Raw genomic sequence first — 26,676 nt, 5'->3', positions numbered from 1 at the left:
ATTTGAATGGATTTTTGGGTGGCCATGGTGCTTCCTGCCTGGGGGGAGGAAGTAGATTGCTAGGGTCTGTCCTGTGGGGTTATCTTGTCTTAGTCTCTTCTTCTTGTCTTTCTTCTACTTCCTGTCTACTCTGAAGTGACGAAGCCCATCTGAACTATACTTCCTGTCTACTCTGAAGTGACGAAGCCCATCTGAACTATACTTCCACTCCCATGATGCCCAGCCCAAACCTGTAGGGCTAAGCAAGCCTGGACTGAACCTCTAACACGGTGAGCCAATGTAAGCATCCACCATTAAATTATGTGCACTCTATAACGGTCACCAACTCAAAGTCTAAGCCCTATAGTGATGTTGACACCAGCAGCCTCAGCACAGTGGGACTGGTCTAGAGTTTGATGAAAGTCTCTGAGAAGGCATAAGAGAACAGTGGGAAAGATCCATGGGTCAGGAGTGTGGAGGGAGAGGTCTCCAGGCAGAAAGAAGACCCCTGTAGAGGGGACAGAATGAGGCACTGCTGTTGATGGTGGTCGATTCTGTGTCACCTTACGGAGGTGGGTATTAAGACTCCTATTTTAAGCTAGGGAGATATGGCTCAGTCAGTCGAGCTTGAGACTCGAGCTTGATTCCCAGCAACCATGTGAAGGCCAAGTGCATGGCATACGCTTAAGAGCCCAGAGCTGGAGAGGCAGAGACATCTGGGTCTCTGGCACTGTCCGACCAGCCAGTCCCGCCGAATCTGTGAGCTCCAAACCCATAAGACACTGTCTCAAAAGATAAGATGGATCTGTGTTGAATAGCATTTGCCTTTAATCCTAGCATTTGGGAAGCAGATGCAAGCAGATTTCTGTTCGGTCTAGGCTGGCCTGGTCTACATAGTGAAGTCCAGATAGGGCTACACAGGAAGACCTTGTTGCAATAAATAAATAAATAAATTTAAAAAATGGTAAAAAGTAATTGGGGGAGTCAGCTGACATCAACCTCTGGTGTGCATTTGCATACATAAGCACAACACACATCACACACATGCAGATACACATTGCACACACACAACACATGAACACATACACAACACACACTCATACACACGTGCGCACACACACACGCATACACATGATCCTATTTTCCCATAATGAAAAGAGCCTCAGGAGAAGGTTGTCATTAGTGGGAGAGCACATAAAAGAAAGAGGTTTGAGGTTTAAATCTGGCCCTGGGGACTGGAGAGAGGACCTGGTTTTTAAGAGGGCTCACTGGGCATGGCAGCTTACAACCTCTTGCAATGCCACTTCCTGGGGATATAAGGAAATATTAAATCTTGCCGTGCCTCACATTGAAACCCATGGGCCAAACCAAAACACTTCCATGATCCTCGGAGGCACCTGATCCTAAGTCTTTCCCTGCTTCTCATAAGGAATTTGACAGGAAAGGCAATCTAGGCTTTGATTGTCACTAAGACAAAATGGAAGATGCCCAGGTAAATTTAAATTGCATATGCAGAAGGAAAGCATTCTTAAGATGTGTGTCCCATGTAATACTTCTGCCATGTTAAGAAAGTATGTTCATCTACAACTCAGATTGAATTAGACGTCTTACATTCTTATTTTCTTCATCTGCCCAGTGCTGTGGGGCATGGTTTCACCTCTAAAGATTTGTTTCTTGTACTTGTTTGATAAAACGCTGATTGGCCAGTAGCCAGGCAGGAAGTATAGGTGGAGCAACCAGGCAGGAAGTAGAGGCAGGGCAATGAGAACAGGGGAATTCTGGGAAGAGAAAAGATTCAGTCTGCAGTCATCACCCAGATGCAGAGGACACAAGATGTGACTGCCTTGCTGAAAAAGGTACCAAGCCACGCGGCTAACACAGACAAGAATAATGGGTTAATGTAAGATGTAAGAATTAATTGATAAGAAGCCTGAGCTACTAGGCCAAACAGTTTATGATTAATGTAGACCTCTGTGTGTTTATTTGGGACTAAATGGCTGTGGGACCTGGTGGGACAGAAACATCTGCCAACAGCCCAACTCACCAACAAGCCAGCACAACCTTGGAATTCCAATGGAAATTCTCAGAAGCTGAGAGTGATTTAGGTAAAAGGATTCTGCCTCCCATGGACTCCTAACAAGCTGAAGCTGGGTCCTAGGGAAGCAGATGGACTGAGGCTCGTTCTCCTCCACAACCCTCCTGTTCATTTCCTCTGAAGATGCATGGTTCTTTTGTTTAGAGAATGTCACACTGGTTTCCAATGTCGCCATGACCCTGAAAGGTAAGTGAGGACACTCAAGAGTCCTGAGGGTCTCAACTGGAGGGCTCTGTCATCTGTTGGGAGCTTTTGCACATCCCCCATCCTTAGTTCCAGTTTTTCTTCTGTTCTGGCCGTTTGAAGTCCAGTTCTGCCTCCCGTCTGGAGAATCCCTTTGTGGGCAGGGAGCCGGGAGGAGTGCTTTCAGAGAACTTCACAGAGAACAGCGCTCCTTTCTTCCCATCTTCCCACTACTTGACAAACAAGAGGCTTGTTTAATCACAGAAAGCAGACCCAAGTGGAGGTTTTTATCCTATGCCACCCACTAAAGGGATCAAATTAGGCTGCCTTTGAAGCGATGAAAAAGGGCGGCTTCTTCCCTTTCTTTTTTCTGTTCTGGCGGATTTAACGAAAAACAGCGCGACAGTTTGAAGGGGAGACCGCTGACACCGTGGAGAAGACCCAGCTAGTCTCCCTGGGTGAAAGATGCATAATCAAACCTCCAGGGCTAAATGAATCTCAGCGCAATTACACGTCGCATCTTTCCTGCTGTAAGCATCCTGACTCAGAGCTTGTGGCTTTGCCCTGTGTCCTGGTGAGGCTCCTAGAATTTGGAGCCCAACAATCATGTTAGTTTGAAGGTCCCTTATCAGGGTAGGCTCACGGATGGGGAGAAGGGAATATAAGGGGACACATCTCAAAAAACTGTTTTAAAAATTCTACCCAATGCTTACTTTTCTCTCCCCTCTATGGAGATGGGACCTGAGGCTGGTGGAGGTGAGGACGGAGGAGGTAAGGTCAACAGTTTGTGGAGTCATAGGATTTGGGAAGACGTCAGAACAAGGTGGGTACAGCTGATTTGACACCCACGGGAAGTGTGGAACTCACTTCTCTCTTTGTCTTCTGAATTACTCATTCTCAACTTGGATAATATTACAGCCAAAGCTCTAGAGGATAGGGTTTTTTTTCTTTTTTCACATAACATTATGTTGAAAAAATGCAAATTATTTCATCTTCTTGAAGTGTTGGGTGAGGTCTCATTTGAAAACAGATACTAGGATCTGAACGAGAAAGAGAAAAGGAGAGATGGGGAGGGAGAGAATGAGAGAGGGGGAAGGGAGGAAGAGAGGGGAGGGAGGGAGTGAGAGAGGGGAGGAAGGGGAAGAAAAGAATGGCAAATCTGGTCAGTGATAGGGTTTGTTGGCTCCTTTGCAAAGGTCCTAAGATTCACATTCCATATTCATTCTCCAAGTGGTTAAGAACATTCCTATATTAATTACTTTTCTTTTTTGCTGTGACCAAACGCCCAACAATAATCAACTTGAGGAAGGCTTTATTTGGATTCTTGTTTTAGATTTATTTTATGTGTATGACTGTTTTCCCTGCATGTATGTCTGTGTACCATGTGTATGGCTGGTACCTTATGAGGTATTGGATTCTCTGGGACTAGAGTTAAGGGTGACTTTGAGCTAGCATGTGGGTGCTGGGGACTGAACCCAGGTCTTCTGGAAGAGCAGTCATTTCTCTTTACCACTGAGCCATCTCTCCAGCTCTTGGAAAAGCTTTATATTGGGGTGTGGTTTGAGGAGACAATGTCTGTCATGTTATGGAAGTGCCTAGTCACAAGGCCATAAGGTGACTGTTCACAGTGTATCTGCCATCAAGAAGCAGGGGCAGATGAAAAGTGGGGTTGAGATAAAGACAGAACCCTCCTCCAATGGCCCACTTCCTCCAGTGAGGTCTTCTCTCCTGAAGAATCCAGAGTCTTCCAAAAACAGTGCCATCCACTGCCGACTGAAGTCTGGTGAATGCCAACAGTCCCCATGCGGCCACTGGGCTGTCTTTGGAATCCGGCCTGTTAGGGTCAATTACCTACTACAACCGTTTCCTGTTGTGCCATGGGCACTGCTAATTCTCTAGTGTCTTACCTTCATATGCAAAATGGAGAGTTGCCTGGGTGGCAGCATCATGGTTGTGGGAAGAATAATGGTAGGATATGTGAATCTATTCATTCATTCCTTCACTCATTCACTCAATCATGTGATGATAGTATTATTGAATCTCTACTATGTGCTGGACTATGGTCCAGGTATGTGAGATTCAGGCCTCAGAATTTAAGACCTGTCCAAGGGTTTGAAAGTATACTCAGCCTATAGTTATTGAGACTCACACGCGTGAGTGTAAAATCAAAGATCATAGCGATAAACAAACGCGCTACACATGGCACGGAGGGACACTTATTTTACTACCTGGGAGGACAGCAGATAGTTTTGAGTGGCAGATGACGTCATTATTACATCATTGTGTGATTACAGTGTATAGAGATGGCTTGGAAGGAGCCATCCGGTGTGGGATGAGTGGGGCTGATGTCAAGGGTAAGCCGGATTAGTCTCCCCAGATGAGTGGGTCTTGGATGAAGATTTGAACAATGGGTAAGAATGAACTGGGTGATGTGTGGGTACCCAGCCTTGCCGGGACCTCGTGCCTCCCTAGTGTTTGTAGCATCGCCTGGACTGTCGAGTGAGCCCTGTATTGAAACTGACTCCCAGCTTGGCTGGATTTAGAACTATCTAGGAGACAAACCTTCAGAGGGGTTAGTTGAGGTCTCCCCTGCTTATGAGTGACAGCACACCATAAACTGGGGTTGCAGTATGAGTAGAAAGAGAAAACGGCTGAGCGGTAGCTTTCTCTCTCGCTTCCTGACTGCAGAGGCACTGTGACCAACTGCCTCACGTTGCCGCCACCGTGACGTCCCCTCCACGGTGTACTGTGCCGTCCACTGTGAGTCCAGATAAGGCCTTCCTCCTGTTAAAGTTGCTTGGGTCAGATACTTTATTGCAATCAGGAGGTTCACTCACGTAACCCTAAGCAACAGGAGACTCAGGCCCAATCAACAGCTCCCGGGGGGGCTTGTTACTTCCTGGGAAATCTAGAATCCCTCAGAGAAAATGATGGAAACCAGTCACTAAATCCCAGAATGAATGCACTTGGACCCACAATGACAACCTTTTCAGAGAGCTTCAGGAAGTCATCGACTCCACCAACCTCTGGCGTCAAAGGAAGACGCAAACAGCTTAGAGGGAGATTGGACATGTCTCTCCATCTCGGCCTGCATCCTCAGCTCTGGTGTCTGAATTGAACCACCTCTAGGAGGAGGCTTCTTCTCTCCTGTCCCTTCCCTTACTTAGCCCTGGCTCCCCGCTCTGCCTGACAGCTCTCATCTTGGTCTCCTCTGCTATGTAACTCTTGCCTATCTGTCAAGTCTCAGGCATAACTTCCCCTAAGAATATTTTCACACCGGCCTGGGGCTGAGTCAAATTCCTTTCAAAATCTTTCTCCCTAAGAATGCTGATGACTTTGACATCTGAATTTCTGTCTTATGTCTGATCCAGCTGCTTGGTGAACTCCTGAAGGCAAGGCCTGGAGTCTCAGCTTGACCCCCAGGTCTGGAATAAAGGATTGTTCTCTATCAGATCCTTAGTAAATATTTCTTGGATAAACAAAAGGACCTCCCTAACCTTATCTTGAACATCAGCTTCTGAGCCCTGGAGCTCTGAATCTCATGCAGCCCAAACCAGCATGTGTGACATCCTTCCCTGGCCATCAGTCCAGGGCAGACCAGTGCCTATCCCTCTGGCCTTAGGAGCTCATCTGTTGGAGCAGTAAAAACGGACACAAAGTGACAAATGTCTGATCTACTTCCATGAGCAAACAAAATGGGGGATGCACAGGAAATGGGATAAAGGTTACTAAGGGATAGCAGGGCTGCAGAGAGGGGAGTTCCTATTCAAGGGGTACAGTTTTGGGTGACGAAAATATTCTGTGAATCGATTTTAATCACACAACATGACAAACATACTGAATGCCTGAGTCACCTAAATATTACTCGGATGGTCACCTGTTATTTTGCTGCATTCAAAATGGCGGAGGAGATACTAGATGGGTGGATTTGTGAGGTTAACTGAAGCGTCAGGCTAATGTTGACTTGCTGTCCTGATTCAAAGAAGCCACAGGCTTTGCTGTTTTTGAGTGGGCTCACTTGATGCTCATCCAGGGTCCTGAGTGGGCCAGTTGCACCCCACGCAGGGCAGTGTTCCGGAGTGTAGTCTATGGTCTAAGATCTTTTTCACCATTTTCTTTGGCAAAACGAGGGGGAAAGCAACATAGAAAATGCTATGAATTTTTCAGTAAGAAAGATTTAGCCAATTTGGGAGTAAATTCTTTATTCAGAGATAATGTCTCTCTCTGTCCTGTGCTTTACATTAAAAATGCACTTTCTTTTGTGAAATGATCATGAGCTACACAGCTGAATCTTTAAAAAGTAGCTCTATACTCTGTTGCATTTGTTTACATCTTAATTCTTTGCTTGCTTATTCTAATTGATGCGTGATGTTTGTGTATCCTGCTGAGGTTCACTGCAGTACTCCATTCATGTTCCAAAACGTGACAGTAATATCAGGGTAACTGACGTATCCGTCACCCCCGAGATTGTTATTTCTTTCTGTAGGGATCACCTCAAATTCCCTCTTTAATCTATTCTGAAATAATGGTAAGTCATTATTAAGGACAGCCTTACTGCTCGCTGGCTACAGCTTGTACCATCTCTTAACTTCCTCAAACCCAGCTTCCAAAGCTGTGATTCTTCTCTCTCTCTCTCTCTCTCTCTCTCTCTCTCTCTCTCTCTCTCTCTCTCTCTCTCTCCCTCCTGTGTGTGTATGTGTATGTGTGTGTGTGTGTGTGTGTGTGTGTGGTATGTATGGTATGGTGTGTATGAAACAGTGTATGTGTGTGGTATGACATGTGTGTATTTTGATATATATGTGTGTGAGCACGTGGTACACTGTGTGTATTTGGTGCATGTACACGAGTGTTGTGAGCACATGCTCATATGTACACGTGCTCCTGATCTGGGCTAGCAGGCAGGCCAGCAAGCTCTGTCTTGCCACCAATGCTGGGGTCACAGTTACACACAAACATGCTTAGATTTCTCTGTGAGTGCTGGGGATTTGGACTCATGTCCTTGTGCCTTCAGAGAGAGTGCTCTTAGCCACTGCAACATCTCTCCAGATCAATTGACTTTCACTCTTATTCTTACGAGAATAATTGCCTTAGTTCCCCTGTAAGAGTGAGAATATGCAGGGTCTATGAAGTTACACCCTGTGTAATCCCAACAAATGGGTTATTCAACCCTAACTGGGATAGTTCAATATCCGAAGAGGAGTGAGTGGGCAGAGAAACCCAGAGCTACAGATCACCTTGAGCCGTGGATGAGAGGTAGCGTTCTTCTGTGGTCATGAGTCCCCTTCCTTATACCTGCCTCACTTCCCCGCCCACCTTCACCAAGCCCCTTTCTAGCATGCCCTAACCCAATGCATCTGCTTGCTGTACCCTGTGTTTGCCCTCAAGAGCCCCTGATTCTGCCGCAGATCCTGCATGCAGCTGGTAGGTCTTTGTGGCAGGTGTTTGTGTCATGAATGGAATGTAGATTATCTACCACATGTTAGCCCCCACCTCCATTCTCTCCTCCTCAGACACGATAACTGGTTTTCTTTCGACCTCCTTCTGCCCCGATATGGAAGCAGCATAAAGCCCTCAGCAAGCGCAGATCTGCCCGGTGTTGGATTTCTCTGCCACAAGCCAAGATAAACGTCTTATCTTTGTAAATCACTCAGTCTTAGGTATCTTGACACAGAAACGAGAAACGAACCAAGCCAAGCTCCTTGCACTCCACTCCTGAGCTCAGTTTGGATCTTCTTTAGGAATCTCTTCCTCCTTTTCCTTCTTCACCAGCTTTCTTTGCTGTCCTGAGGGAAATTCATGCTGTCTTATAAATGCATCTAAAGAGCTTTCTGGAAGTCCTTCCAGGTGGCCTTGCTGATGGGACAGTCCTCCCCTCTGTGGGAGGTCCATGGTGGACATTGTCCGTCCTTCGCTCCCTGGCTTTGGTTATTGTGGGTGCTGACTATGTGCAGGGTTATGAGGTGGGTGGGGTGCAGCAGGTGCAGGAGAGAGGCAGCTGTTTCAACTTCTCCCCCTTCACAAAGTTACACTTCAGAAGATGGAGACAACCACAAAGACACAATTAACAAGATGCTGTGGGCAGAGGCAGGTGTAGAAATACAAAAAGCTGATGCTGGAGACAAGAGCAGAGGGACCACTCAAAGATGACCCGAGGAGGCAGCCTTTGAGCAGAGATCTAAGGGAGCAAGTGTTCATATTTTAGAATCAAGAACTAGAACGTTCCAAAAAAAAATACAAATTCTTAGAAGTAGAATCAGGTCAACAAGAAGTTCAAAGGCACACCTCGGAAGGTACTATCCAACCGGCATGCATGCCCTTCATTAGACATTTCTTCCAAGCTCATGATCCCCAAGATAAAGTCATGATGGTGTGGTTGGTGTACTTTAGAAAAAGCAGCATGCCGGAGAAAGATGCCATGCGACAGAGCTCAGGTGGAGGGGCTTTTTATTGGGGGAAGTTCAAAGGGGAGAGGGGACACTGGCCTCTGGGGACAGGAGTGGCAGAAGAGAAGACAGACAGACAGACAGACAGAAACAGAGGGAGAAATGGGAAGTGGGCAGCGCCCTTTTAAAAGGGAACGTATTGACTGTGCACAGGGGGTGCTCTCAGTGGCTACAGCTGAAGACGTACACCCCAAAGTCAGGCCAGTACAGATGCCCAAATACCAACAGTGGCCTATTCTTTCCTCTCCTCCTCCCAAACGTCTGACTGTACAACCCTGAAACTCTCAACTCTAAATTTCTTCATTTAAAACTTAAATCACACTCACGCGAGAACTTACCAAGTAGGCTGCTGGGTTCCACTCGCGTCCCAGAGGGCTGGAGATGGTACGTCTAGGAAGTTTCCGGAGCAGCTGCTGCCAGTGGTGGTCTGGACTCCATACAGACAAGCCCTGCTGTAGCCCGGGCACTGCTGGCCAGCTCTCTGCCTCACTGGCCTGGGTGACTCATACTTCACCCCTCCTGTCTCCCCGCTGTGCCGACAGAGAAGAGCGCTCCTTTAAGAGCATCCTTGCCCTCATTATACCACAGATCACGTCGGCGGCTAATCTGTAGAGTGTGAGTTTATTGAAGGGAGAGAGATTTTCTTTCATGTTGAAATATCAGGTTTTGAAACAGTCCCTGGCATATTGTCTATGCCAAGTAAATTTTGTAAATGTGCTGTGGTAATTAGAACAACCCATGACTTGAATCACTTTTCTAGCCGTCAGCTGCACTTTCTATAGCCCTGGGACCAGAGGCCCTTGCATGGAGCATTCCTCACTAACCTCGGCCTCATTGAACACGTGCAAGCCAACGTCACTGGTTTTCCAACCACTGCCCAAAGGGAAGCTTTCTGAAAGCAGAGCCCAGCTATGGTTCCTGAGTTTTCTACCTCATCTCTCGGGAGACTCCGCCCTGGCCACATGTTGCCAGCTACTGCTGGTGTCTGGTTTGTACCGCATTTTTAGTTTTTCTCAAAGACGGGCTCTAAGAATGGTTGATGGGCCTCCGGTTCAACCTGACAATAGAGGTGGTGGGTGGCTGCAGAGACCACCGCCGTGGGAATAGTAGACGCTCAGTATATAGCTACCCTCTACATATCAGCAGCTTTTTATAAGATGTGCCTGCTCCCCAGAGCTGGCCCCTGTTCTCTCCTGGGACCCTGACTGCTCCATACCCAGCATGCATCTGACTAGTCATCCCCGCCCCCCGCCTGCGCCCCCAACCTGCTGGTTGATGAAGACTTTGAATATCATTCTTGGATCCTGGATTCAGCAAGACCTAGATTCCAAGCCTCAGCTCTCAACCCTACGACCACCGTGTGGCCTTGAACGACATACCTCCTCTACCCAAGACTCCAAAGTGATTCAGGGCAACTGTACCCTTGCTAGCTTTGGTTGGATTTAGGGGAGTGGGGAGCTGCAGAGCTTTTGGTTCCCCGTAGGTACACAGCAATTGCTTGACAAGATGTTCACATCTGCTTTGCAACAGTAGTTACTTATTCTCCACTCTTACAGGGGTCCTCATAAATAGCCTAAGGGGCGGAAAGCGTAAAGAAGCACAAGCTATCATTCCTAAGAGCGACCTTGGAGATTCTCAAGTTCTGAAGCTGCAGCAGGGCCGGGCGGGAGATATGCGCGTACATGAGGAAGTATGCATGAAGTGTAATTAGGAAGAGAGGGGTCTTTGGTAAATAAAAGCACTCGCTTTTATTTAATATAATAATGTAGTTATTCAGATTTTCTGATTCGCACCAATAAACTAAAGTAAGCTGTAGGCCAACTTCATCCTGTGGGCCCCCAGTCTGAAGCTTCTGCGAGCCTAACCTCACCCTGAGTCTAGACTCCAGGTGGTTCCAGTTCGACAAGAATAGAAAACCTGGCCTCATTGCCTCATCCAAAGTCCCCTTTGAAGGCGACAAGGCTGGAAGACGTAAGCTTATTTTTCAAATTTTCATGCAATGTAGTTGAGAGAGTTTATAAAAAAAAATAGCATTTACCACTTATCCAGAAACAAAACCCTGGGACACATTTTTTTTTGGTATCCTCGCTTTTGCCAAAGAAAAGCCAGAGAGAAAGGTCCCCTCAACACGCTGGCTCGCTGACCTCACACCAGTCCCCTGACTTCTCACTGAGCCTGCTTCAAAGGGCAACAGCAAGAACGAACAGGAGTCTGCTCACAAAGAGATGTTCACAGGGAAGATTAAATGCTCCAGACCTTATTCTGGGCTGCCTGGTGGGCTGGGACTTGCAACACATCCAGCCTGCATGTGTCACCAACCAAGTTCCTAGGAGTGAAACGATGCTTCGGCAAGCATGCCCATACCACAACACAGACTATCGATTTGTTTGGTAATTACATCTGCAGTATCTAACTCGGGCAAGCACAAGGAGGGAGCACAGGTTCTACCACAGAGAATGGGTCACAAAACTTCCTCCTGCTGCAGAGGACAGGAGTTTCAGTTCTGTCCCCAAGATCTTCTGCTATGTGCCAGGGTATAGAAACAACCACGGTTTGAGAATTTCTCATTCTTTTCCCCTAAATCAAAAGTCAGTTGTTTTCATCTTCTGCCTCAAAGCATTCTGGAAAAGAATTTTAAATTCTGCCTCAGAGCATCCTGGGAGAGAATTCTACATTCTTTCTCAAAGCATTCTGGGAGAGAATTCTATATTCTTTTCAGTGAAAAGGAAATAGCACACACAGGACAAAGCTAGCTGCACTCAGAAAATGCGGCCTGTCTGTAGAAGCAGAAGGTGTTTGAGGCCATATAGAATATCTACACAAGTGATCACACACACACACACACACACACACACGTACGCACACACACACACACACACATACACAGAAGGGAGCCAATTACAAAAGGGGATGCTCTTAAATGTAAAAACTAAATCCCAATTTCATCTTCTCTATATAAAAATACAGATCCCTCCTTCCACATTTAGACATTACGTCAGCAGATAGATGCCCACGGTGTGGATATACCCACCTGTTCATGCTATTTGAATGCAAAAGGAACTGGGCTACACACCTGTGTGCCAAGAGTCTGATGAGTCACCTGCCGGGAGAAGTCCCTCCAGCCTGGGAAAGCAGGATGGGGGTGTTCCTCACCAGATATGACAGTAGATCCATGGTGCTGGTTAACTTTAACTGCCAACATGCAAGAATCCCCCCCGAAAGCCACCTCAGAGAAGGACTGTCTAGATCAGGTGCCTCTGGGCACATCTGTTGGGGGTTATCTTGGTTATCCTATTTGAGGTGGGAAGATCTGGCCACTGTGGGTGTCGCCATTCCGTGGCTGAGATCCTGGTGAGCTGTGTAGAGTCAGGCAGTCCTTGCTCTATGTGTCCGGACGATGAATGTCAAGTGATCAGCAGCTTCGAGTCCCTACGGCTGCTGGCTTTTCTGACATGACAAAATATAACCTGCAATTTTGAGCCAGATAACGCCTTTTTTCCCTTATGTTGTTTTTTTTGTAAATTACATCAATAGGAAATGAAACTAAGACACCAGTTGTTAGTGGTTGGAATGCTACTTTAGGATCTCTCTCTCTCTCTCTCTCTCTCTCTCTCTCTCTCTCTCTCTCTCTCTCTCTCTCTGTGTGTGTGTGTGTGTGTGTGTGTGTGTGTGTGTGTAAGGGTAGAGAACACTGTTGGGTATGCTTTGTTCGTAACTCTCATTTTTTTAATACTCGGGACGTAATGATTGTCAATTCAGCGAGGCTGACCGGCCAATGAGCACCATGAAGCTGCCCCTTGCCCCTCCCCCACCGTTAACCCTGACCCCAGAGCTGGGGTTATAGATGAGCCTGCTGGGCCAGGTTTTGCATGGGTGCTGGGGGTTGAACCTCATACTTGACCTATAGGCACATCATCTACCGAGCCATTTCCCCCGTTCCTACCTCAGAGTTTCCAGCACTTCCCGGTGAACTGAGGGTGTCACAGGCATCAAGTGTCACTTACCACCAGCCCTTCAAAACATGCGATCATTCTGAACAGGATGCATTTCAGTGGTAAAATGAACCACACAGCATGAATCACCCGTAGAGAAGGAGGAGGCAGCGTTTTCAGGACAAGGCATCTGTGTTTGTCTGAATTTAGCTTTTTTGTGGTTTTCACTCCATCACTCTGTTGATATTTATATAAACAAAGAAGTAAAGTCATGTTACAAAAAACAATCTCCCCTACCTCAAAAGTAAACAAATAAACTTTGGCTGGGCGATAATGGCACACATCTTTAATCCCAGCACTCAGGAGGATCTCTGAGTTCAAGGCCAGCTTGGTCTACAGAGAGTTCCAGAACAGTAAGAGCTACACAGAGAAACCTTGTCTCTAAAAACAAAAAATAAAAATAAAATAAATAAACTTTGGTGATCATTTGAATGTACAACCAAGTAAGGGGAGAAAAAACAACAACAACAACAAAAAACAAAACAAAAAAACCTTCACTTGATTACAGTAATTACATGTAGACATCCATTATAAATATTATTTTTATTAGGAGTGTTGTGTGGTGTGTATATGTGTGTGTATGTGTGACATGCATGTGTGTGTGGTATATATGTATATATGGTATGCATGGCATATGCATAGTGAGTGTGTATGCGTGTGTGATATGTGTATGTATGTGTGTGTTGTACGTGTGTGGCGTGTGTGTATGTGTCGTAAACTAGTAATCACATTGCCATCACTAACTGTGGCTCTCTGACATGACACAAAGGATGGCCACTTTCAGATTTATTTGGTTAAGGGAATCCCAATAGCCTTTGTTTGATCCAGATGGTCAAGAAGAAACTCTGGTATATTTGGGGCATTAAAATAAGATTTATCAGGTCTGTATATCCTGATACACTGGAAGCACTGACCAGCTAACCCAGGGAGTGAGTCTCTGATGTCCACCAAGAGGACCTGAGCTGTTTGGAGAAATGGTGGATTTCAGATGCAAGTGGGGAGGTTGACATGTGGAACTTGGAGTTTCCTGACATATCAGAAGGCAAAGTAGCTTCTAAGGTCACTTCACAGGCCCAGGGACTCAAGGTAGAGTCTCGTAGATGAAGAGAGAGAAGAGTTGTCAACGAGGTAATAGTGGGGACTCATCAGATGCACTTACACCCATGAGTTCCTTATGAAGATGAACAAAGAACCTGGGATCCGTTGTCAGGTAGCATCACAAGAAAAGGCAAAACCCACACATTACTCATGCTGTGCTGGGATTTATTTTGAATTTAAATGTGATTACGCTGTTGCCACACTTCATGCAGAGAAACATGCCTGTCATGCTACAGCAAAACACAGACGATGGGAACAACAAAATTTCTTGTAGACAATAAGACAGACAGAGAGGTGGCTGTTCCCAGTGGAGAGGTGTCCGGGTGAGCCTCGATGGTCAAAGTGACGCAACCTAGCAGCACCTGAGAAGAGGGAACCTCAGTGGAGAAATTGCACAGATCTGATTGGTCGGTCTGTGCGGCTGTGTCTTGATTGCTAACTGATGTGGGACGGCCCAGCTCTCTGTGGGTGGTGCCATTCCCCATGCAGGTGGTGGCATCGAGATGAGCATGAGCCAATAAGCAACTTTCCACTGTGGTTTCTGCTTCAGTTTGTTCTTGAGTTCCTGCCCTGACTTCCCTTGAAGATGGTTGTGACATGAACTGGCAAGCCAAACAAACCCTTTCCTCCCCAAGTTGAGAGTGCTTGTCATGGCGACAGAAATGAAACCAGAACAGGGGTATGAAGGGAAACTACAAAGCAAAGGATACCTGTAGAGCTTGTCATCTGCCCACATCCACAGGGCCTGATCTGACCTTGTTGGTAACATTCCATCACTGTGACGAAAGGCCGAACACAGCCAAATGTAAGAAAAGCAGGGTGGATTTTGGCTCACAGTTTGGAACCTTTCAGTCTGTAGTTGATTGGTTCTATTGCTTTGAAACCCCCCAGCAAAAAAGACACAAGGTGCTGGGGCAGAGGGAACTGTTTGCTCACAGCACATACAAAACAAAAAGAGAAGTGAACAAGACATTGTCCAGATCCCAGGAACTCCTCGAAGAGCAGAGTTAGGATGTCCACAGTGTCCTAACGTTGTTCCGCTGGGGACCAGGTCTTCACCATGTGAGGCTGGGGAGATGCTCCTTCAAGTTACCAGTTCAAACAAACAAAATGCCATGAGAACATGGGGAGAAGTGGGCATTGACAGAATATCTGATGGTATTGATAAATGAGTGTCAAGATATGATATTATACTCAGTATTAATAAATGAGTCTCAATTTTGTCTAATGTGTTGCTCAAACATCTTTACATAAAGAAGACATTTTAGAAAGAAAACGTAGGATAAGTTGGGCAACCCTAATACAAAATCCCCAAAACTGGGAGTTCAGTTTTAGTTTTTTTATAGACTTCAGAATTTGGAATGAGGAATGCTCAGCCTGTAACAATTTTGAAAATATTTAAGAATCTGGAAAAACTGAACTCTGAAATATGTCTGGTCCCGGGTATTTCTGATGAGGAATATCTAATTTCTTCCCTGAATTGGTAATGGAAGGTCACTATAAAAGTTAACTCAGTGCAAACAAACAATGTTACTAAATTCTAGTTGCCTATGGAATTTCTTACTGTTGAGGAGAAAGTGGTGAGATATTTATTCAAGCAAGACATTTTAGGAAGAGCAAGGCCTGGAGGGTCGAGTTCTGGGCACGAGTCTGGGGCTAGAAGCACCGTGGGTGCCCTCTGTACTGGGCTACCTCCAGATGCTCCCTGGATGTGCCCCTAGGGCCCCAAAGCACCTGGCTTCGGGAACCACTATATCATTGACTATTAAAGCATACTGTAACAGCACCGTAGGTGGACTTTCTTTGTCCTGCCAGCCTGCTCCCAAATAACCACACAGAGACTTAATTATAAATGCTCGGCTGGTTGCTTAGGCTTGTTACTAACTAGCTCTTACAACTTCACCCATAATTCCTACTTATGCTCTGCCACGTGGCGGTACATTTTTCCAGCACGGCACATGCCTCTCCTGCTTCTTCTGCATCCAGCTGGCGACCCCTCTTCCCTTCTTTCCAGTGTTCTCTCAGCCCGGTTCTCCCACCTGACCTCTTGTTGCCTAACTATTGGCCAGTTATTAAACCAATGAAAACATCTTCACAGTGTACAACAGGCTTATTCCTCAGCATAGTATGGTTCTCTGACTTTTCTGCTCAAGGGTAAGAGACTTGTGTTCCAGTTTCATTGCATACAGCATGAGCTTCCATCGCCAGCTCCTTCACTCAGTTCCTTCCCTTTCCCACCACATCCTCAGGACACACCCAGCATTTCCCGCATGAGTGTCTGAACCCTTTCCTCACCTTGCAGCTTCGTCTTCCTGCGTGCCACTCCAGTTTAGAGGCCGCTGAATCCAGATGTTTCACCTCCTGACAGTCAGCTTGGTAAACACCTCAGAACTTCAACTTTATTTTACCATGAGACATGTTATTGGTTTATTTAATGTTTAACAACCCCCCCACCACCACCGGACTGCGACTCCCCAAGAACAGCACCTGTTTTTTTTGTCCCCACCCGGGGCACAGTCACACTTGGACAAGATTCGATGCCATTTGGGAACATAAAAATCATATTACAGACATTAAGCGGGGGGCAATGAATCCTACCTACTCTGCAAGTCAAACTGGCGGAGTTCATGTGCTGGTTGTCCTTGTGCTGATATGTGTACTTGGGCAGTTTTCTCCAACTCTCTGTGTGTCCATTTCCTGGCGAATAGCAGACTCTGCTTCGCAGGGGCTTTTCCATCACAAAATGAATTAATATTCGCAGACCACTAAAAGGGTACCCGCTGCCAAATCTATGCATTCCTGTACTGTTTAGCTGCATGCAGTCAAACATGCATATGGAAGATATAGGTTTAGCTCTTCTGCCCTGTCGGGTTTTAATCACAGAGATGTGTGCAGCACCAGCCACACGGTGAGTGTCCCACCGCTGTCATATGGAGGTGTGACACACACCTCACTGCTCTAAGCTAGGGTGACATGAACGCTTGTGCCGCTAGCTCTCTGACGTGGGATGTGCTCATTAGGCCAGAATTTCCACTGTGTCCAGCTCTGAACTGGACGTTGGTGTCACAGAGAAGAGACAAACAGGAGGCTGCACCATCGTGGCCTGGAGGTTCCTGGGTCATTCACGTTCGTTCAGGGACGGACAATAGAGGTGGGATTCGGATTAGACACACAGCAGAACTTTCGAGATGTGGTGATCAGCTGGACTTTTCATTCTCCCTAAACCCTTGTACGAGGAAATAAAGGACCTCATATTCTGGATGGTTTTAGCGAGGTCCCGTGTAAGGACACAAAGACAGATTGGTCTCATTATCATATTTCCCATTATCTCTGTAATTATTTGACTCTTTTATTGTTCGCTGGACTTTTGGGAGTGGGTTTAGACTGTCAAGGTCTCTGAAGTCTCTCTGTGCAGGTAGATGGTGACTAGCTCCACTGTGTTCAGAGAGGTTAAGGGGTCTCCACAAGGTAACACAGCATTGTTAGCAAGGCTGAATTGGAACTCGGAATGTGAGCCGCTATCTCTCAGAGTCAGGAATGCTGCCGAAGGGACAAGGAAGCATAAAAATCTCTTCAGTTGTGGCTGTGGGGATGCCTAGGTTTATAGATTCTAGAATCTTTTGGGCCATATCTTTATTTTCACCAATGGAAGGGTAACACCCTTAGGTACGGAAGCATCCTGTAGAAATGATGGAAATTTATTTTTACAAATAGTAGCACCTCTAAGTGAGCAGTAAAGTGTACCTAGATGGTGGCATTGGGGAGGATTCTGAAGTCTGATCCCAATGTCTTCCAGTGACAACAGAGAGGAGAAGCACCAGCTGTGTTACACCTGTTTATTCCCTAACCAAGTCGCCCATGTGTCTCGGCTCCCAGGGTGGTTCGCCGGCTCCTGGGGAAACAGAGAGCGGCACCCTGTGAAGGAGACAGAGACGGGCAGGAATACCTCTACTGTATAAGATGACGAAGGAATGAGAGTTTGAGTTATATTAGAGATGCCAGCCTTAATGTTTAAGTACGTGTGATAAAATAAAAAAGAGACGCATGTTAGGCAACGAGGACAAAGGATAAGCGAGGCCGTGAACTCCTTCAGAAGACAGCATAAGTCTTATCTTTGAACCCTCTATATCCAGGACCCAAGAGCAGGCATCAGTTCACGGTGACCGGACCGGAGCAACCTGGCAGTGGTGTCAATGGTACTAGCCATCTGATGGGCATTTATAATGAACCAGACCCGGAGCTAAGTCCCTACGAGTCATGATGGGCTAAACCGTCACAATGGTCATGTGAAATACACATTAATGTCTCCGTTTCTCAGGTAGAGAAACCAAAGCAGGACTTAGTTCTTCCCTGAGGTCATCCAGTTAAAAAGCGAGCTAAGCTTCGTGCCCCGCTTCCTCTGACTCCAGAGGCTATGCTTTCAGCCTTTAATAATAATTGATTTTCTTTACTAAACTATTTTCCAGACTGCTTTGAAGCCCGTATACCATGCTGATTCTGTTAATTCTCCCAGACAGTTTATTTAAGTCCCAAATCTCCAGTCTCTGTAGAATTTCATGTGCGGAAGGTCTGGTGGTAGTAGTGGCTTGCCATCCAGGAGATACTGAAATGGGAGCTTTGGCAAGGGCGAGGGCTCTACACCATGTTCTTGACTGGACTTGAAGCCCTGTGGAAAACACACACCTCTCCGTCCGTAAAGGTGTTTTCTTGCTGGAAGGAGGGCCTGTCTTGAGTATGGATGGAATAGTCCCATGGACCTGCAGTCCCAGACTTTGGAGAAAAGATTGAAACAAAACCAAGCAGAAAGACAAGCAGTGGTACCGTTCCTCTCCCTCTGCCTCTGCCTGTGCCGGAGCAGGACCAGCTGCCTCACTTCAGACTTCTCCCCGCCAGGGCACCAGGGCAGGCCCAAACTGTGAGCTCGATAAAGCCTGCCTTCTTTCCTTCTTTCCTTCCTTCTTTCCTTCCTTCCTTCCTTCCTTCCTTCCTTCCTTCCTTCCTTCCTTCCTTCCTTTGCTTGCTTCTTGCTGGGGATTTGGTCACAGTAACAAGACAACTAATACAACAGTTGAGGTCACTCTTTCTATCCTATCCAGCTAGAAATAGCAGAGCTGAGACTGGACGTCTGGGTTCTAAGCCCTGTCTCATGCCAGGAGGTGCTCAACCTGGAAACCATAGCACTTGGAAACGCCTGTGTGTATCCAATCCCTGGCTTGCTGGCTTGTGATACATCGTTCCAGTCTGGCATGCTAACGGTCCCCAGAATCCTCTCCCATACCCAGTCACTGTATTTTCCCCAGAGTCCCATTATTCTACTAGAGGCAATTGGGCACACCACTTGGCAATCTTAAACCTCCATTTTCTCATCCTTACACAAGTAAGAGAAACTTCCTTATCCACCTGACCTGGCTTTTCTGGGTTTCCAAAGAAGCAAGGATGCCCAACTTGGAGCTTTTCCCATAATACCAGGTAAGAAGAGGAGGCATAGTTGAGTTGAGAGGTGGCTCCATGGTTAAGAGTGCCTGTTGCATTTCCTGAGGACCAGAGTTCGAATCCTGTGAACCCACATTGGGATTACCCTTAACTCTAGCCCTTGATAAATCGGACACCTTTTTCTGACGCCATCGGAACACCCACACATGTGGCATACACCACACACTTCCACACTAAACTTAAAATAAATTCTTTTTATTAAAGGGCAGGCACACCTCTGAAAGGTTGATTGGTGGAGGTAAGGTCCCACCTACCTCTGTTTCCCTGAAAGGGACATGTCATGACTAAGAATCTCTTTAAATCTCCAAGGCTAAGAAGGGAGAGTACGGCATTTAAGGTGACAGCAACCAAAAGGAGGGTGATAGGTCCTAAAAGCAATCTCAGAATGGAGAATTTGAATGCCGTGGATCAAGGGGAGGGAAGTGGAAATTCCACTCCCCAGTTTACCTTTTTGTATCCTCTAATCTCCCAATCCCCAAAGCAGCTCAACTCCAGGTCCTCTACCCCCTTTAAAAGCCAACAAGTGCACTTCTAGCTATTGACCAGAAGGGGTCACTGCGGAGCGAGCAGAGCCCTGGGCACTCCTAAACCAGTAGACAGCAATCCGCCGCACACAACCCCATCTTGTAGCCCTTTCTAGACCAACAGTCGCTCCTTTATTCCTGTGTTCTGGCTTTTCTTGCCCTATCTTGCTCTCTCTCCTCTTCCCCTTTTACCACTCAATGTACCCTCAATTCTCTTGCAAAGAATTTTCAAAGCTAACACGAATGTTGGGGGTCTTCGGTCCACACTTGTACTAGGTCTACAAGAATTAAAGATTTTTCCCCTCTTCAGGGTGGGACCTGGTGTCAGTGTTTGAAAGTCCTTAAGACTTAATGATGGCTCCTCCTAGGAGTTTCAAACTCTGGAGGAAGGCTAAAGTGTTGCAAGGATCTAAAGGAGAAATGAGCTGGAGGCTCGCACTGGGCTATGTACCTTAAGGAGAACCCTCCAGTTAAAAGAGACATTGTTGTCTATATCCTGTGTTTCTGGAGTCAGAGATTCTGAGCCCCTGCTCAGAATTGATTGGGATTGAGGGGAGTGGGGAAGCAGAAGGAGGAAAACCCAAAAAGTTACTAACTCCTTGTAATCCTCAAACACCCCCCTCGCCACCTCCACCCGAGTGCTTTCGTTGCCAAATCGGACTGCCGCCTCACTTACAAGCTCTGGGTTCTCAGGGGTGGGGAGAAAGGGTGGGGGAGGGGTGCGGGCTTTGGCAGCGGGGACGCGAGGCAGGCCGGCTGCAAGGCACAAAAGAGATATCCTTTACAGAGCCGCAGGCACAGATGTGACGCTGCGCCCCTCTGCGGGTGGGGGCCGGCTCGGCAGATGGTGAGAAACCGTGCTGGCGACGGATTGTCCATCAAATGGCATTTTCTGGATGGGGGACGGGGGAGCCCACGGCCCCCAGGCATAAAAAGGAAAAAGTAGGGGCACCTCCACTTTGCAGAGCTCAGCAGTCCTTCCCAGAGGTGGGGATGGTGCAGGCAGGTTGGCGTGGGCGGGTAGGTGGGGCTGTTTTTACTAGCTCACTCAACAGAAGATGTGCTCCAAGTCTTGCAAAGGGATATAGGGAGGTGGCTTAGCGCTGTGAGTGCGCATGCAAGGGTTGAGGGGAAGGCCTGCGACGATGGAGGAGGGATGAGGTCTGGGACGGAGGATATCCAGCTCGATTCTATTCTGAGTGCTGGGGTTTCTTCTCAGAGGGGTCGCAACAACCACTCTGGCCACCTGGCCTTGGAGACAAGCGCACGCCCCGCCCTTTCTCCTCCCCAGATCTGCGGGCCTTTGTTATGCAGATGGCGGCGGGAGGCTGAGCCACCGAAGGAGGGGTTGCTGGGGAAGGAGGAGACCGAGAAGGGGAGGGAGGAAAGTACAGCTCGCGCGACCAGCCTCCTCTTCCAACGTCACATTGTGCAAGAGACAAAACCCGGGCGCGCTGGAGCTCACACGCGCACGCACGGCAGACGCCCCGGTCGCCTCCTCTCTGTTCCTTGCGCGGTAGAGAAAGCCGGCCCAGCTTTGCTTTGCTGAGGACGCCGAGCTCAGCCGGTTCCCAGCGCAGTTCAGAGCCAAGGCGGGAGGTGAACCCAGCCGGGGGACCACCTTCAATCTCCGCTGCCTGCCAGGCTGAGTCGTCCCATTCAATCCCATCCCCCTCCCAGAACTCTGATCTCTCCCCCACCCCACCCCTTGGGGCTTTCACGCGGACAGCGCCCCGGAACCAAGGGCGTGTCATCGGGTTTGGAATCCACATTTCAGCACTTCGGACAGCGCCCCGAACGTCCGGACTCCTTGGGTTTTCAGGATGACGAGCCTGCAGCAGGGCGAGAAACAGCTGTTTGAGAAGTTCTGGAAAGGGACCTTCAAAGCAGTGGCCACTCCGCGTCCCGAGAGCATCATCGTTGCCAGTATCACAGCCCGTAAGCCACTGCCAAGGTAATGACCTCGTTCGTGAGTTGGGGACACTGGAAAGTTCCCCCCGTTTCTTGCCTGCGCCCCAGAATCTTGACAGGTGGACTTAGGCAGCTCGGTCAGGGTGCCTGGACTATGTCGGTCATACTCGGTATCTCACGCTGGAACAAGGGAAATATTCGCCTGGGTAGGGAGGAGGCTGTTGAAAAGGGACAGGAATTCTTTGGCGGGGAACAACACTCCCACAGACTCCACACCTCCTATGCAAAACCCCTTTGCTTTCTTAGGGTGGGCGGTGTGACTTGGGTATGCACTTCCCTGAAAACTTTTTCAGCTATTGCCAAGCTTATTGGTCAGGGGGGCAAGAGAGTGGTGGATCTGAGGTGTTGGGGGGATACTGTCCAAAGCATGAACTCAGCTCTGACAGTGTTCAGAGAGGGTATTCTAACTCAAGCTCAGAAACTAGTGGGCTCTGAGGTTTTGACAAAAGTCCATATGCTGTTCTTCAAATACACTCCAGACAGCACCCTCCTCCGTGCTTAGCTGAGGCTGCTGCTGGGGCTGAATTTTTTTTTCCCCTCCAGCATTCAAAACCAAGTCTCTGAGCTCAAAGTCAGCATGAAGGTAATCGTGGAAGTTTTATTTTATTTTATTTTTTAAAGAATCTGGTGGCTTCGAACTTTGGAATGAGTTGTGGTTCTAGAGTGGAGGTTTAAAAAAAATGACCAGAGGAGAGAATAAGGAAAGAAATAAAAGGCAGAAGAAAAGGAGAACAGGATGCAGGGTAAAGAGGAGGTGTGGGGCGGGGGGGGGGCACACAGAAGCCTTCCATGGCAGAGAAAAACCCGATGTTTTCTCAGATCGTTAGATTTAGAGGAGCTTGAGATGCAGGCTATGCCCTCTGTCAGGGAAAATCAAGCCTGTATGAAAACTCATCTCTTGGTGCTACTGGCTGAGCGGTTCTGAGAGTAAAAGGAAGAAGCGGATCTGGGGGACCACTCACGGGATTGATTAATACTGGCAGGCTGCATTAGGGAATAGATTGAAAACATGTCTGGGAAAGAGGCCCTGACAGAATGCCTGGCCTAGCAGCAACTAAGTCTGAACTTTCCAGCAAGTGTGGGATCGATGAAGGTTGATTGGAGAAAAATATCTGAAAGGAGCAAACCCACACCCAGGAACTTTTCTTTGTTCCAACTGAAGCTCAGACAGGTCTTTAGACCAACAGAGCATCCTGTGTAGGGAATGTGTGGACAGGAAGCAGGAAGGACCAGCAGAATGTAGAGCCTTGAGCAGAGGCGAACTTATGCTCAGGAGAGGGGGGGAAGCCCCCTGAGGGGGCTAGAGAGGTGGGGGGTGACATCAAATGTCATTAAAGCTGGTGTGCGTCTGCTTGTTTGGAGGTTCTTTGTAGAGAGTTTGACGTCAGCGCTTTTATCTTCTTGGTCTTCTGTCACCGGCTTCACCTTCTCACTTCCACTCCCGGCACATCAGTGCCGCACTGGTCAGAGAAAATGGCCTTGCTGGAGGAACCAGGGAGAATTTGTCTGGTGACAGAAGTATTTGGTCCACAGTCTTCTGCCTATTTTAGTGCTTCCCTGGGGAGGAAAGCAGGTTCTCAACGCTGTTTTAATTTAGGAAAGTGGTCCCTACTATTATCACACATGGTTCTGCCTTTCTGTCCATTGTCTGACTGTCTGTCTGATTCTACCTACATACCATTTTCTTGCCAAAAGGTTTTGATCCTATGAATTGACTGAGAGACACCCTAGCCCTACAGCTTTTATTCTAATTTCACTGGTGTGACTTTTGCAAGAGTTCCGTACACCCTCAGTATTTTCTCACCCTTGATGTGTTTTAATGTCCTGGGTTTCTACCTCCCTGGTCAACACCCTTGAAGTTTATGTCAGAGTTCTATAAGCTCTTGATTGATATTATACAAGAATGCCTCTATGATTGGCGGCTCCTCTCTGTAGAACACATTCTGGTCTGTAGATGTGATATCTAATCCCGGGTAGAGATTGCAAGGAACATTTATATCCGAGTCCCCAGAAAGGCCTGGCTTAGTCTTGTCCCAACAGACTAACTGTAAGACCGATTCATTCCCACGCTCACCATATCAGCAGCATACAGCAGCGACGGTCAGTTCTCGCTCCCTTCCAGCATTCTGTATCACTAGAGGTAGAAATGTCATGCTTCCAAAGCCGAGCTCCGGGAAAGAAAAAGGAGAGAGATGCTGTATAGCTTCCGCGGAGCCCTGGCGACTCTTTCTGAGACAAGCTGCCGACTTGTTCTCATCAGAAATGTTTAGTTGGTTGAGCCAAGCCCAGCTCAGTCAGAGGATTGGCACAATCCATGACTCTGGGAAGATGGGGGAGGTATGAGTGAACCACCAGCCAATCAGCCAATCCTGTAGGTTGCACACTTAATATTTGATTATAAATGAGGGTCCCTCCTCTGGATGAGCCTCTCCAGGATATCGTAAGTCTATGGCTGAAGATAATTTAATACCAGTACTAGGGTATGCATTTTAAGTTGTTGATTCCACAGCAACATGCTATGATGGGCAATTGCCTTCTAAGCAGACCCACTCCTCGGCCCCTCCCTTCTCCCCCACCCTCCCTGTGTGAGGCATTCTTGATGAGGCAAGAGTTTTCTCTTGCATCAAGTTTCAGGCAGATGTCTGACTCAGATGTTAGGATGACAGAGCCCAGTGAGACGCCAGATACCACAGTGGTCGATTTCGTGCTGATGTGAACGTCAGAGAACCTGGGGTCCTGTCCTGGATTGTTTGTTTTCTGAACCAGAACCTTTACCTCACCGAACACGTTTGTCAGTTTGAAAACAGAATCTGTACCTATCACTACCTCAGCCTCCATGAGGACTGAGCCAGGTGAAACTCTGCCATGTGTGTGGCTTAGAGTGTTTGCTCAGTAGACCTTTGTCCTGTAAGGCAGCTCAGAGTGGCTAAAAGGAAGCACAGTCTCCCGATCTGTTTCATCTCTCCCTCAACTAATGCTAAACATTGACATTTGAAAGTTCTGCTCTGGACGGGCTACACAATTGAGATGAGATTAATACACAGAGGCCAAGAGGGCTGACCCATAGTTCCCCTGCCATGTGAGTGGCTTGATTTTTCTCCCTGTGATTAAATACCCCCCAAAGCAACTTATGGGGCAAAGAGTTGATGTCAGCTCATAGTTCAGGGGTATAGAACAACATGGTGAGGAATTCAACCAGTGGGAGCTTTGGGCCACTGATCACATGGGATCCGTAGCCAGGAACAAAGTGATAACACTCAGGTTCAGCCATTTCCTTCTGCCTCCCCAACCTAGGGAATGGTGTCACCCATAGTGGTGGTTTTCCCACTTCCGTGATCCTAATCAATATTGTTTCCCATGAACTTGTCCAGGGGCCCCACCTCCATCCCGGTGATTCTAGCTCTCATATAATTGACAACTGAGATTAACCAGCATGGAAGATAACTCTTTTCTTCTCTGGTTGTAGAGTTGGGGGTGGGGCACAGTGAAATCTGGATTCTGAACTGATCCATAAACACCTTATAGAATAGCCTTTGGACTCAGGTCACTGAAGCAGGCTGATTGTGAGTTCACCATCAACCTGCATGGCATGGGAAGACCCTGAAAGAGGGGATGGGGAGGAAGGAAAGAAAAGCAAAAGAAACCAAGAGGGTAAAAGAGGAAAGGGACGCTCTAGTTTGATCCTCTGTTGCTGTTATAAAAACACTGACCATATGTGACACTGGAGGAAAGGGTGTGTTTTTACTTACACTCCCAAGTCACACTCCATCACGGAGGGAAGTCAGGACAGGAACTCAGTGCAGGATCCTGGAGACAGGAGCTGATGCAGAGGCCATGGAGGAGTGCTCCTCACTGACTTGCTCCTCCTAACTTGCTCAGCTTGCTTTCTTATACAGCCCAAGATCATCTGCCCAGAGATGGCACCACCCATAGTGGTCTGGGCCCTTCCTTAGCAATCATTCATCAAGAAAATGCCCCCAGAGGTCTTGCCTACAGGCCAGTCTGATGGAGGTAGTTCCTGAACTGAGGTCACCTCTTTCTAGGTGGCTCTGGGATGTGTCAAGTTGACATCTGAAGCTGTGTAGAAGAGAGGGAAAGGAAGAGGGGGGAAGGGAGGAGGAGAGCAGGAGAAAGAGAGGGAGGCAGGAATGAGAACAGCTGTTTAGGATGGAATTCTAACACCGATGATCCTAAGAAACCCAGAGCAAGGCTCAGCACAGTCATAGCTCACCTGACAGTACCTGGCAGGAACACCCCTCCCCAGGAATCAGTGAGATCAAGGACATACACGAGACCCCTCTCTTACCCCCTTAAAGGAGAGTCACGTTCCCTTAATTCCTCTGTTAATCTAGCTCAGCCTCGGAAAGTTTGTATCTAAAAAGTTCCTGATCAGCGAAAACCTAGCTTTTAAAGCAGCTCGAACCATAATAATCATATCGATAAATAGCCGTAGCTGGGGACTTAATGAACATGTAAAAATCATTAGGAATTAGCATATGAATTGTTTGCGGATGTGTGAGTGTTTGTTAAGGGCTAGAGCAGGAGCCCCCCTTAAACAGAGCGTGCATTCCCTTTGCTATTTGTTTGGCAAGCTATTAATTTTCTTCAAAAAATCCTTTTCATGCAGAATACTCCAGACTGGAGCCCAGTCCTTGTCCAAAGGCTCATAAATTCCAAACTGTTGGAGGTTTTACTGCACGAGGGGAAAGATGGCCAAACTGTAAAGGAGGAAACAAATGCCTTTGAACCATTTAATTTGAGACTCCTCTTGGTGCCAAGCAATCGGTTAACACATTTGTGCTGACTCCACGTGGGATCGGTGTGAGGGGCATTTGGATGATGCTTTTCTGACAACAGTGGTTAAGAGCCAGTGGTCTGAGGGTCACAGAAAATGCTTG

At 47.4% G+C, this 26,676-nt stretch overlaps 1 protein-coding gene across 1 annotated transcript in view; it reads left to right on the top strand.

The window, feature by feature from the left end:
* Positions 1-20,561: 20,561 nt before the first annotated feature.
* Positions 20,562-26,676, top strand: part of Srrm4 (serine/arginine repetitive matrix 4) — a 152,799-nt gene continuing 146,684 nt past the window's right edge. Inside the window, exon 1 of the mRNA XM_075981849.1 lies at positions 20,562-21,761. Coding sequence (XP_075837964.1) covers positions 21,631-21,761 — 131 coding nt within the window. The 5' untranslated portion in view covers positions 20,562-21,630. The remainder of the gene's footprint in view (positions 21,762-26,676) is intronic.

The sequence above is a fragment of the Microtus pennsylvanicus genome, chromosome 1 (genome assembly GCF_037038515.1).
Source record: "Microtus pennsylvanicus isolate mMicPen1 chromosome 1, mMicPen1.hap1, whole genome shotgun sequence".
NCBI lineage: Eukaryota > Metazoa > Chordata > Mammalia > Rodentia > Cricetidae > Microtus > Microtus pennsylvanicus.
The sequence above is the reverse complement of the archived record's forward strand: the minus strand, read 5'-3'. Positions and strand labels throughout refer to the sequence as shown.